The 13,958-nt window shown below is 45.8% G+C and overlaps 1 protein-coding gene across 2 annotated transcripts in view; it reads left to right on the forward strand.

The window, feature by feature from the left end:
• rps6ka5 (ribosomal protein S6 kinase A5) overlaps positions 1-13,958 on the forward strand; it is a 161,606-nt gene that overhangs the window by 116,072 nt on the left and 31,576 nt on the right. For both annotated transcript variants that reach the window (XM_033027542.1, XM_033027543.1), the window contains 4 exons: positions 1,583-1,733; positions 9,237-9,398; positions 10,940-11,065; positions 11,952-12,085. In XM_033027542.1, coding sequence (XP_032883433.1) covers positions 1,583-1,733; positions 9,237-9,398; positions 10,940-11,065; positions 11,952-12,085 — 573 coding nt within the window. The remainder of the gene's footprint in view (positions 1-1,582; positions 1,734-9,236; positions 9,399-10,939; positions 11,066-11,951; positions 12,086-13,958) is intronic.

Genomic DNA, 13,958 nt, shown 5'->3' on the forward strand with positions numbered 1-13,958 from the left:
ATTAATGCTGACAATAGACAATAGACAACAGGTGCAGGAGTAGGCCATTTGGCCCTTCGAGCCAGCACCGCCAATCAATGTGATCATGGCTGATCATCTCCAATCATTACCCCGTTCCTGCCTTCTCCCCATATCCCCTGACTCCGCTATCTTTAAGAGTCCTATCCAGCTCTCTCTTGAAGGTATCCAGAGAACCAGCCTCCACCGCCCTCTGAGGCAGAGAATTCCACAGACTCACAACTCTCTGTGTGAAAAAGTGTTACCTCATCTCTGTTCTAAATGGCTTAAACTGTGGCCCCTGGTTTTGGACTCCCCCAACATCGGGAACATATTTTCAGCCTCTAGAGTGTCCAAACCCTTAATAATCTTATATGTTTCAATAAGATTCCCTCTCATCCTTTAAAAACGTCAGAGTGTACAAGCACAGCTGCTCCATTCTCTCAGCATATGACAGTCCCGCCATCCCGGGAATTAACCTGGTGAACCTATGCTGCACTCCCTCAATAGCAAGAATGTCCTTCCTCAAATTAGGGACCATTTATGCCAAAGGGTCATATTCTATTCTGCAAATTCCATGACTTGATATCCTCTGCATTGGCTCCCTATCCAATGACTTCTGATTGAGTCAGGGTTTTTGGGTCCACTATTCCATTTAGAAAACTATCCATATGTCGGTAAATTCTTTGCTAAAGGAAGATTTCTCTAATATTACTCTGAAAGCCTCATGGTGCCAGAGACCCAGGTTCGATCCTGACCTCGGGTGCTGTCTGTGTGTGGAATATTCCTCATTCTCCCCGTGGGTTTCCTCCGGGTGTTCCGTTTTCCTCCCACATCCCAAAGACGTGCGGGATTGTAGGTCAATTGGCTGCTGTACATTGCCTCTCGTGTGTAAGGAGTGGATGTGGAATTCTCTGCCTCAGAGGGCGGTGGAGGCGGGTTCTCTGGATGCTTTCAAGAGAGAGCTAGATAGGGCTCTAAAAAATAGCAGTGTCAGGGGATATGGGGAGAAGGCAGGAACGGGGTACTGATTGGGGATGATCAGCCATGATCACATTGAATGGCGGTGCTGGCTCGAAGGGTCGAATGTTCTACTCCTGCACCTATTGTCTATTGTCTATTGAAAGTGGGAGAACTAGTGTGAACTGGTGATCGGTGGTCAGCGTGGACCTGCTGACCACTCTTTAAAAAATATATATATTTGTGCTCCAATGATTACGCTTTCTCACAAATCACCCATCAAATGGCATGCCTAAGTAAAAAGCCTGTTTCTCCAGTTTCTTTCAGCCTTACCTAGTTATTTAAATTAATTTTATTTTTAATAGTTATCTGATATTGTTCTGTCCAAGTATGTTTTACCTGTCTCAGGTAGTTCCTGAGATACATCAAATGACTTGAAATTGTTTGCAATGTTTTCAATTTGCTGAGCATTATTTGAATCTGTGTCACTAATCACAGAGTTAATTGTCCTGCAGGTATCTTTCACCCAATTTAATATGGTCATGAACAAATAACATTTAAATGTTTGAAATGATCACACCCTCTTTTGCAGTTTAACAATTGCACAGTTTTTCTTCCTCCCCAGGAGAATTCTAAAAAGTGACCCTCCATATCCGCCAGAAATCGGCCCTTTAGCTAAAGACATAATGAAGAAACTCCTCATGAAAGACCCCAAGAAAAGGTTGGGTTCTGGTCCTGGAGGTGCTGACGAAATTAAATCTCACCTCTTCTTCCAGGTGAGCAAAGAAGAGAGTTGGAAACTGGGACATCTTCACCGGTTCATATTGATCAATGCAGTCCTCTCGCTAGTTGTCAATGTGCAAGAGGTAGTTACAGACATCGAACTACATCATCACCAGCTGTCAACACCTGCAGCTTCCTGACTCCTTATTACCTAGTCAGAAGACATTACAGAGTTATACATGTAGCCCAGTCCATCACGGACCAGACTCCCCACCACTGACTCTATCTACACTGTACACTACCAACATGCTCAAAGACTTGTCCCACCAGGGTCATTCCCTCTCCCTGATCCCATCCGGCAGAAGGTACAGGAGCTTAAAATCACGCACCGCCACACTTCCCCTCTGTTATCAGGCTTCTGAACGCTCTTTCCTTAAGCCAGGGTACTGTCCGATTCACCATTGGACAGTTGTCTGTGGAACTGATGCGCTACTATGAATGCTGAGAACTATATTCTGCACTCTGTATCTTCCCATGTGTTCTATCTATTTTACTTGAATTTCAGTTGATTATATTTATGTATAGTATTATCTGATCTGTTTGGACAGTATATATCAAAACATTTCATTATACCTCGGTGTAGGTGACAATAATAAACTTAAACCTAAACCAAAATGCTGCCCAAAACTCACCGGACCCTAGCATTGTAGGCCGTAAAAGATATTGAAAAACAAACAAATTAAGGAAATGCTTAAAAAAATTAAAAACGAATTACAATTTGTTCCATTTTTTTTTAATACTAAAAATGGTTAGAGGCACTTAGAAACAATAACAGATAGCTTTTACCTTTTTTATACACAAGCTTATAATACGATACAATATGATAGAACTTTATATATCCCAGGAGGGCAATTGATCTGCCAACAATCTGAAGAAGGGTTTCGACCCGAAACATTGCCTATTTCCTTCGCTCCATAGATGCTGCCTCACCCGCTGAGTTTCTCCAGTATTTTTGTCTACCTTCGATTTTTCCCGCATCTGCAGTTCCTTCTTAAACAATCTACTCAAGGAGGTGGCTCTCGAAATCGTGGACGCATTGGTGATCATTTTCCAATGTTCTATAGATTCAGGATCAGTTCCTATGGGTTGGAGGATAGCTAATGTTATTCCACTTTCCAGGAAAGGAGCTAGAGAGAAAATGGGGAATTATAGACCAGTTAGCCTGACATCGGTGGTGGTTGAAGAAGCTGGAGTCAATTATTAAAGAATTAATAACGGCACATTTGGATAGCAGTAAAAGGATTGGTCCAAGTCAGCATGGATTTATAAGAGGAAATCCTGCTTGACTAATCTTCTGGAATTATTTGAGGATGTGACAAGTAAAATGGTTGAAGGAGAGCCAGTGGATGTAGTGTATCTGGACTTTCAGAAAGCCTTTGATAAGGTCCCACACAGGAAATTAATAGGCAAAATTAGAGCACATGGTATTGGGGATAGGGTATTGCCATGGATAATGAATTGGTTGGCAGACAGGAAACAAAGGATAGGAATAAACGGGTTCCTGTCAGAATGGCAGTCAGTGGCGAGTGGAGTTCCGCAAGGCTCAGTGCTGGGGCCACAACTATTTGCAATATATATTAATGATTTAGATGATGAAATTAAAAGTATCACTTACAAATTTGCAGATGACACAAAGCTGGGTGGCAGTGTGAACTGTGAAGGGGATGCTAGGAGGTTGTAGGGTGACTTGGACAGGTTGAGTGAATGGGCAGATGCATGGCAGATGCAGTATAATGTAGATAAATGTGACGTTATCTACTTTGGCGGCAAGAACAAGGAGGCAGATTATTATCACAATGGTGTCAGATCAGGAAAAAAGGAAGTGCAACGAGACCTGGGTGTGTCCTTGCTCACCTGTCACTGAAAGTAAACATGCAGGTACAGCAGGCAGTGAAGAAAGCTAAGGGCATGTTGGCCTTCATAACGAGACGATTTGAGTATAGAAGTAGATGTTCTTGTCCTTCTGCAGTTGTACAGCGATTTGGTGAGACCACATCTGGAGTATTGTGTGCAGTTTTGATCTCCAAATTTGAGGAAGGACATTCTTGCTATTGAGGGAGTGCAGTGTAGGTTCACTAGGTTAATCCCCGGGATGGCGGGATTGTCATATGAGGAAAGATCGGAAAGACTGGGCTTGTATTCACTGAAATTTAGAAGGATGAGAGGATATCTTATAGAAACGTATAAAATTATAAAAGGACTGGACACGCTTGATGCAGGAAACATGTTCCCAATATTGGGGGAGTCCAGAACCAGGGGCCACAGTCCAAGAATAAAGGGGAGGCCATTAAAAACTGAGATGCGCGCCAGCAGAATCAAGAAATATGGGGAGAAGGCAGGCACGGGTTACTGATTGTGAATGTTCAGCCATGATCACAATGTACGGCAGTGCTGGCTCAAAGGGCCAAATGGCCTCCATCTGCACCTATTTTCTATGTTTCTAACAGTAATAAAACACAAGATACATGAGATATGAAACTAAAGTGAGGCGTGGAAAGGATTGGGGATGTGCAAAGATTAGGGGGGAGGGGAGAGAGAGTCAGTTTCCCCCATTACAGAAGGGGGAGGAGTTGTACAGTTTGATAGCCACAGGGAAGAAGGATCTCCTGTGGCGTTCTGTGCTGCATCTTGGTGGAGCCAGTCTGTTGCTGAAGGTGCTCCTCAGGTTGACCAGTGTGTCACGGAGGGGGTGAGTCGTATTGTCGAAGATGCTCCGCAGTTTGAGGAACATCCTCCCCTCTGAGACCAAGCCCCATGAATCCAACTCCAACTCCACCCCCAGGACGCATTGAATCTGCATTGAAATAATAGGAGCCTCCATTCAGATCTTTTGTTAAATATTCTGTAACAACACCTAAATTCTAACCGCTACACTGATTACATTTTTAACAACATTTAAATAGATATTTGTGCCTTTTGAACTTATTTTTATTGACAACTTTGCCTTGCATGTCTTGCTCACAGTATTTGGTTGTATATCAAACAAGATCAATGTACTTAGAAAGCAGAGCCCTTTCACATAGTAGAGGAAATGGACGCTACCATTCCATCTGGTCTGAAGAAGGGTCCTGATCCAAAAAGTCACCTGTCCATGTTCTCCAGGGATGCTGACTGACCCGCTGAGTTACTCCAGCAATTTATGTCTTTCATTGGTAAAGCAGCATCTGCAGTTCCTTGTTTCTGCCGAGGCTCCCTTTTTTTCAGCTGGAACAGAGTCACATATAAATTATGAGAATTATCTGCCTCAATCACCATCGCAATTAATCAATCATCCCATTCTGGCTGGCCAGTAGATTGTTTGTATGTGCAAACTTTGAAATTAGTCCTTCAAACATTTTACAATTGTTATATTTAGATTAATGAAGGACACTTGTGTGATATTTAAATATGTTATTAACTATACAATACCCAAGTGTCCAGCTCTTCAGAACATGACCTGACCCAAATATCTTGATTCAATATGTTCAACCATAGAGCAAGTAACTGAGTGACATTATTTATCACATTAAATGTAGTAGTCCAGTTATCTCCTCTTCCAACGTCTATTGATTTGAGGAATCAATTCATATATTTTTCTATTACATATTTCCGTATGATTCAGGAAAAGGCATTTGGTTCATTGATAACATAAAACAGCTCAACCATCAATTCCATGTCCCCGCTAATATTCCCTTCAAATTATTTTCCCTGGATTTCCTCCCAGATTCTATCACTTCCTAAACAAATGCGGAGTGGCGGCGCTGCCCTGGCAGCAGCGGCTCACCGGCAGTCCCGTTTGTTTGTGTTTTTTGTGTTGTTTATTTCGTTTTGGTTAGTCTAGTTTTTGGTTCTTAGTTTGTGTTTTGGGGGGGGGGGGTTGAAATGGGGTTTGCAGTCTCTCTCTGCGGGGGAATATGACTTTTTTGTCGTATTCCCCTCTCTGCCTCCGTCTGCGCTGAGGCCTAATGGAGCTGGCGACCTCGAGGCTCCGGAGGCAGAGCCCGTCAGGACTCGCCCTGAGCTCGCTCCCGTGAGGGCGGTCCGGCTCAGGGCTGAAACAGTGCTCCCGTGAGATGTTGTGACCCTCCCGTGAGGGCGGCCAGCCCGAGGGTGGAACGAGGCTCCCGTCGGAGCGGCCGAGCTCGGGGAGGTGCGGCGCTCGCAGCCCGAGGGAGGTTCGGCGCCCATGTCGGGGCGGCCCGGCCAGAGGGAGAAGTCGGGGCGGCCCGGCCAGAGGGAGAAGCGACGCCCAAGTCGGGGCGGCCTGGCCCGGGGAAGAAGCGACGCCCAAGTCGGGGCAGCCCGGCCAGAGGGAGAAGCGACGCCCAAGTCGGGGCGGCCCGGCCAGAGGGAGGTTCGGCGCCCATGTCGGGGCGGCCCGGCCCGAGGCTGAAGACGGTACGGTACTCACGTGAGGGTGGCTGGGACGGTGTTCTGGCGGTGGTGGCCTGAGTCCGGGGTTCGGCCGCGGGCCAGCGGCTGCGTCTGCAGGACTGGTGGGCGCCAGCTTCGACCACCCCGGGCCGCGGTGTTTGATCCGTGGGACTGATTTGTAACATCGCCCGGGGGGTATCGCCTCAGCGCAGAGGGAGAAGAGGAGGGAAGAGACTGCAAACCTAAGACTTTTGCCTCCATCACAGTGAGGAGATGCTGGGTGGACTCACTGTGGTGGATGTTAATATGTGTTTATTGTTGTTTTTATTGTATTGTATGTATGACTGCTGAAATTTCGTTCAGACTTCGGTCTGAATGACAATAAAGGCTATCTATCTATATCTATCTATCTAGTAGAGACGTACAAACCTGTACGTCTTTAGAATGTGGGAAGGAAACCGGAGCACCCGGAGAAAACAGTCGCAGGGAGAAAGTACATACTCCATATAAACAGGACTAATGGTCAGGATCGAAACTGGGTCCCTGGCGCTGTAAGACAGTAAAGGGCCTGTCCCACTGTACGAGGTAATTCAAGAGTTCTCCACTGATTCGAGCTCGTGTAATGTACGTAGCGGGTACGTAGTAAAAAGTAACAATTTTTTTCATCACAAGTATTTTTTTACTCGTGGACATTTTTCACAGTGTTGAAAAAACGTCACGAATTTACCAGATTTCCCGAGTACCTACCGTTACTCGTACAAGCCGCTACGTGACATCCACGAGCTCCGACGTACCCGCTACGTACATTACACAAGCTCGAATCGGGAGAACTCGGGAGAACTCTTGAATTACCTTGTACAGTGGGACAGGCCCTTTACTGTCTTACAGCGCCAGGGACCCAGTTTCAATCCTGACAATTAGTCCTGTTTATATGGAGTATGTACTTTCTCCCTGCGACTGTTTTCTCCAGGTGCTCCGGTTTCCTTCCCACATTCCAAAGACGTACAGGTTTGTAGGTGAATTGGCTTCTGTACATTGTCCCTAGTGTGTGTAGGATAGAACTAGTGTGTGGGTGATCGCTGACCAGCGGGGACCCGGTGGGTCGAAGGGGCTGTTTCCATGCTGTATCTCTAAACTAAGCACAACCTCAGGACAATTTACAGTGGTCAATTCATCTATCAACCCACACATCTTTAGGGTGTGGGAGGAAACCTAATTTGAGGAAGGACATTCTTGCTATTGTGGGAGTGCAGCGTAGGTTTACAAGGTTAATTCCCGGGATGGCGGGACTGTCATATGCTGAGAGAATGGAGCGGCTGGGCTTGTACACTCTGGAGTTTAGAAGGATGAGAGGGTATCTCATTGAAACATATAAGATTATTAAGGGCTTGGACCCGCTAGAGGCAGGAAACATGTTCCCGATGTTGGGGGAGTCCGGAACCAGGGGTCACTGTTTAAGAATAAGGAGTAAGCCATTTAGGACAGAGACAAGGAAACACTTTTTCTCACAGAGAGTTGTGAGTCTGTGGAATTCTCTGCCTCGGAGAGCGCTGGAGGCAGGTTCTCTGGACACTTTCAAGAGAGAGCTAGATAGGGCTCTTAAAGATAGCGGAGTCAGTGGATATGGGGAGAAGGCAGGAACGGGATACTGATTGGAGATGATCAGCCACGATCACATTAAATGACAGTGCTGGCTCGAAGGGCTGAATGGTCTACTCCTGCACCTTCTGTCTATTGTCTATTGTCTAAACCAGAGCAGCCAGGAGACTCGTGCAACCATAAAGACTGCAATTGCTTCCTGCACATAATGCTAATCTTCACCACCTGTGTCAATGTATTCACGGAACTATGGAACATAGCCGGTTGCTTAGCTCTTACAATAATAACAAAGAGATTGTGCACGCTGCTCACAGACAGCACTCGACTGCACCATTTGAGCTGTCATTGGAGCCGAACGGCAGTAGTTCTTCCCATGTGCCACCGTGATTCATTACAGTCCCTTACAACTAATTATTGTAAGAGCTAAGCAACTGGCTTTGTTCCATAGTTCCGTGAATACATTGACACAGGTGGGCAGGGCGGTGAAGAAGGCACTATGTGTAGGAAGGAACTGCAGATGCTGATTCATACCAAAGATAGACACAAAATGCTGGAGTAGCTCAGCAGGCCAGGCAGCATCATCGGAGAAAAATAGGTAACGTTTCGGGTTGGAACCCTTCTTCAGACTGAAAGATCGAGGTGGGGTGGGGGGGGGGGACTGGAAGGACTGGAGGCGAGAGAAGGTCAGGACAAATCGGGGCCGGCAACAAATGACCAAAGGAGGAGTGGGGTCCCTAATGGCCCATTGTAAGCTGGGGAGAGATGTGTTAATGAGAGGGATACTAGTGGAACTGGTAGGGCGACGGGGGGGACGGGAGAGGAGAGAAGGGTGGGGAGGAAATGCAGAAGTTCATTATTAAGAAGGCATTATCTCGTGTACTGAGATAAAGTGAAAAATATTGTTTTCCTAACTATCCGGATAAATCATATTATGCGTGAGTAAACCAGCATCTGCCGTTCCTTGTTTTCACCAATTGGGTGGTGTAGTTTTAATAAAATATCATTTATGAGGTGTGGCTAAACTATTGACTTTATGTATTTTGTTTGAAAATGTCAAATGATTAAAGCCACGTCCCACGGTACGAGTTCATTCCAAGAGCTCTACCGAGTTTAAAAAAATCAAGCTCGTGGTAAGCACGGAGAATGAATGTAGCGGGTACGTCGGAGCTCGGGGACGTCTCTTAGCGGCTCGTAACGCTAACGGCAGGTACCCGGGAAGACTCGCTAACGACAGGTAAGCACGGGAAGACTCGTGAAGATTTTTCAACATGATGGAAAAATGTCCACGAGAGCCCCAAGTACCGACGAGTGGCCATTACCGTAAATCTCCGAGTTCGAATCAGGGCAAACTCGGGAGTGCTCTTGGAATGATCTCATACCGTGGGACAGGGCTTTAAGAATGACAGTAGTTAGTCAACAGGAGGGATGTTGTTTCTGTGTGTGTGTGTGTGGGACGTCTCTCCGCATGAGACGGAGATGTTTAAATGCTTTGTGTTATTGCTCATTCTTAGTAACCACCTCTGCTTTGTTCTTGTCGCTGGCAGAAAATAAACTGGGATGAGTTAGCTGCCAAAAACATCGAAGCCCCGTTTAAGCCGGTCATCAGGGACGAGTTGGACGTCAGCAACTTTGCTGAGGAATTCACGGAGATGGACCCCACGTACTCGCCTGCAGCATTGCCGAAGAACTCCGACAGGATCTTTCAGGTCCGCACCAGAGAAGTGAAAGTGGATTCTTGAGACAACATTTGCCTCTTCTCCTTCAGAAACTATAAAGGGAACAAAATGGCTAATTTTTTGCTGAATGGGACATCTGCTGCAAGTTGTATGAACCATATGGGCAGCAATCTGGTAGACCTGCTCCTTCGCAGCGCCAGAGATTCCGATACACAATAGACAATAGGTGCAGGAGTAGGCCATTCAGCCCTTCGAGCCAGCACCGCCATTCAATGTGATCATGGCTGATCATCCCCAATCAGTACCCCGTTCCTGCCTTCTCCCCATATCCCCTGACTCCGCTATTTTTAAGAGCCCTATCTAGCTCTCTCTTGAAAGCATCCAGAGAACCGGCCTCCACCGCCCTCTGAGGCGGAGAATTCCACATACTCACAACTCTCTGTGTGAAAAAGTTTCCTCGTCTCCGTTCTAAATGGCTTACCCTTTATCCTGACCTCCGGTGCTGTCAGTGTGGAGTTTGAATGTTTCTCCTTCTGACTGCGTGGGTTTCCTCTGGGTGCACCAGGTTTCCTCCCATATCCCAAAGACGTGTGGGTTTGTAGGTTAATTGGCCTTAGTAAACTACCCCTAGTGTTTAGGGAGTGGATGCAAAAGTGGGATAACATAGAGCTTGTGTAAATGGGTGATCGATGGTCTGTTTGGGTTTGGTTTTAGATTAGTTTATTGTCATATGTTCTGAGCTACAGTGAAAAGCCTCTATTGCACACTACCCGAGTGAAAGAAAAGACCATACATAACTACAATCAAGGCATCCATTGTGTACAGTTGAAGGGTAAAGGGCACAACATTTAGTGCAAGATGAAGTTTGATTAAAGATCGGTCAAATGCCTCCAATGTGGTAGGTCAGGACCGCACTCTAGTTGGTGAGAGGACAGTGAGGGCTGAAGGGATTATTTACATGCTGTACCTTTCAATTAATCAATTAATTCATTGGCCCTTGAGCATCCTTGCTCCTCCATTGCTCTGGCTGCACGCTCTCCCTGAACCATAGATCACGAACCACACCAGTTTCCATAAGTACACTGATAACAACTTGTGCCATCTCTCTTACTGCCTCTGCATGTTCCTGATGTTGGGGGAGTCCAGAACCAGGGGCCACAGTTTAAGAATACGGAGTAAGCCATTTAGAACGGAGACGAGGATACACTTTTTCCACACAGAGAGTGGTGAGTCTGTGGAACTCTCTGCCTCAGAGGGCGGTGGAGGCTGGTCTCTGGATACTTTCAAGAGAGAGCTAGATAGGGTTCTTAAAGATATCAGAGTCAGGGGATATGGGGAGAAGGCAGGAACGGGTTACTGATGATCAGCCATGATCACATTGAATGGCGGTGCTGGCTCGAAGGGCCGAATGACCTACTCCTGCACCTATTGTCTATTGTCTGTCTCATAATTGTCCAAGAGCAAAGAGCCAGCACAGACAAGGTGTCCAAAATGCCACCTCAGTAATGTAATCTACATCTCAGCATAACTAGCGATAGTATTAAAGGTTTATCTTTGTACTCATTTGACAGGGCTATTCTTTCATTGCCCCATCCATTCTCTTCAAACGTAATGCTGTGATGACTGATCCCATTCAACTTCACCTAGGAGTGGATCGTCCTGGTAGTACAGCCATCGCTCGAAGTGCTATGATGAAGGTATTTATTATGTGAAGTATCTTGCTCTGCTTGTGTTTGAGTGTATTATTTTACATCACCTTTTCATTGAAACACGTTGCAATGTTGTCAGTTCAATAATAAAAATGAAGTAGAAGCATTGACACTTTGAGCGCAGGAGGATGAGGGGTGATCTTATAGAGGTGTGTAACAATCACGAGAGGAATAGACCTGGGTAGACGTACAGTCTCTTGCCCAGTGGGTGAATCGAGGACCAGAGGACATAGATTCAAGGTGAAGGGGAAAAGATTCAACAGGAATCCGAGGGGTAACTTTTTCACACAGAGGGTGATGGGTGTACGGAATGGACTTCCAGAGGAGGTCGTTAAGGGACGGATTATCCCAACGTTTAAGAAACAGTTAGACAGGTACATGGATAGGACAGGTTTGGAGTGATATGGGCCAAGAGTGGGTAGTTGGGACATGTTGGCCGGTGTGGGCAAGTTGGGCCGAAGGGCCTGTTTCCACACTGTATCACTCGAAGACTATGACTTCCAGTTTAAAAAAGAACTGCAGATGCTGGAAAAATCGAAGGTAGACAAAAATGCTGGAGAAACTCAGCGGGTGAGGCAGCATCTATGGAGCGAAGGAAATAGGTGAAGGAATAGTTCTCGACCCGAAACGTAATGTACAGGTGTTAGAGGTTATGGGGAGAAACTTAAATCTTAAATGTCGACCCGAAACATCACCTATTCCTTCGCTCCATAGATGCTGCCTCACCCACTGAGTTTCTCCAGCATTTTTGTCTACCTATGACTCCCAGTTTATTCTGTTTGAAGTGTTTTTTTATCCCAGACTTGATACAGTTTTCAATTTCTTCTTCCCACCCCCTCCCCCTGTTCCACCTCCTCCCACCCCCGCCAAACAGGATTCACCATTTTATCAACACTATGACCTTGATTTAAAAGATAGTCCACTTGGAGAAGGAAGTTTCTCCATCTGCAGAAGGTGTCGTAATAAGAAAACTGGGCAGGAGTTTGCAGTGAAAATTGTCAGCAAAAGGTAATGTCACACCATGATTGTCAATTATCATCTTTTTAGAATATTAAGATTCCTTCTGGTCAAGTATTCAATTGATTGAAATTACTAGGTAGACAAAATGGCTGGAGAAACTCAGCGGGTGCAGCAGCATCTATGGAGCGAAGGAAATAGACAACATTTTGGGCTGAAACCCTTCTTCAGACTGATGTAGGGTGAGTGGGGGGAAGAAAGGAAAAAGGAAGAGGAGGAGCCCGAGGGCTGAGGGAGAGCTCAAAAGGGGAGGGGACAGCAAGGGCTATCGGAAATTGGAGAATTCAATGTTTATGCCGCTAGGGTGCAGACTGCCCAAGCAGAATATGAGGCGCTGCTCCTCAAATTTCCGGTGGTGCTCACTCTGGCCATGGAGGAGGCCCAGGACAGAGAGGTCGGATTCGGAATGGGAGGGGGAGTTGAAGTGCTGAGCCACCGGGAGATAAGGTTGGTTAATGTGGACCGAGCGGAGGTGTTCGGCGAAACGATCGCCAAGCCTACGCTTGGTCTCACCGATGTAGATCAGCTGACATTGAAATTGCTTTAACTTCTAGTTTGAGAATATAAGGTCAGGTCGGGGGCAGTTCCCCCCCCCCCCCACACCCCCCCCGCCACGCATACCATGTCATCCCGTGCTACCTGCTCCATGGTCGGATAGTCGGCGACTAAACCGTCTCCCCTGAAGAAGGGTTTCGACCCGAAACATCGCCTATTTCCTTCACTCCATAGATGCTGCCTCACCTGCTGAGTTTCTCCAGCATTTTTGTCTACCTTTGTAAACCGTCTCCCCCACCTGGTTTGCCAGGTGAGGAGGGGGCTGTGGACCTCCAGCAGGACCAAAAACAAGACCTGTCAAAGGGCGGATGAGCTTCTAGCAAGCCCACGACCCATCCACACTTCAGTAGAAGTTGCGATCACTGTCGTACATAGCATTGTAAGGAACGATGATAAAGCACACACACACCAACATCCTATACTTCCAGCGGCGGATGTCCGCAGGAACTGGAGGACAGAGAGGTGTGATGCGTCCGTCACCATTCCCGTCGGAAACCAGCACCACTGCGTCGCGAATGTTTGCAACGATGATGAATGAATTGAGAATAACTTGTCAAACATAAGAATCCCAAATTACAAATTGTTGGATACATTTCACTAATCAGTAACAGCAAGACATAAAAATTGCTACATTTATTGCGTTTATATTCTGAGGTTTTTTTCACAGAATGAATGTACTGATTACACGATTCATGATTAAACCTCTCATTTATCACAATAGATGATTGAATTTACAATAACATTAAATTGTCTTTATTGGCCTATATTTTCCTACTAGGCATGAGATGATAACAGTTGTGTTTGAGGCACTTGGCAATGCTGATTTGCAGATTTTATTATTGATACTAAAGTAAGCATTTTCTTAATAAAGGTCCATTTTCTCTCCGCCAATAAAGACCCAATAAAAGTGATTTAATGAAACATTTTCAGATAAAGATTTGTCTTTGTCAAAAAAATGGCTATCAGCTGACAGGAAAGGGAAAAATAATCACACACTAGTAGCCTTCTGGTGTTATTAAAATTGCCAATGCTTTTGCTAAATGTTATGTGAATGCCTAATATGTGTATGTTTGGGTATATTGCTTTTCTTCATTCTCCCGAGGCTAACTGAGCTCTAAGGACCACATCTTCTCCAATTGATTCATTGCACACGTTGAGACATCACATTACCACCACTCCGCATTTAACAACAGTGTTGGAGTCATAGAATCATACAGCACAGAAACAGGCCCTTTGGCCAAATGTACATTCAGACCAAGATGCTCCATTTATGCTATTCCCATTTGCCCACATTTGGTCCATATAGAAA

This window comes from Amblyraja radiata, chromosome 9 (genome assembly GCF_010909765.2).
Source record: "Amblyraja radiata isolate CabotCenter1 chromosome 9, sAmbRad1.1.pri, whole genome shotgun sequence".
In the NCBI taxonomy this organism is placed as follows: Eukaryota; Metazoa; Chordata; class Chondrichthyes; order Rajiformes; family Rajidae; genus Amblyraja; species Amblyraja radiata.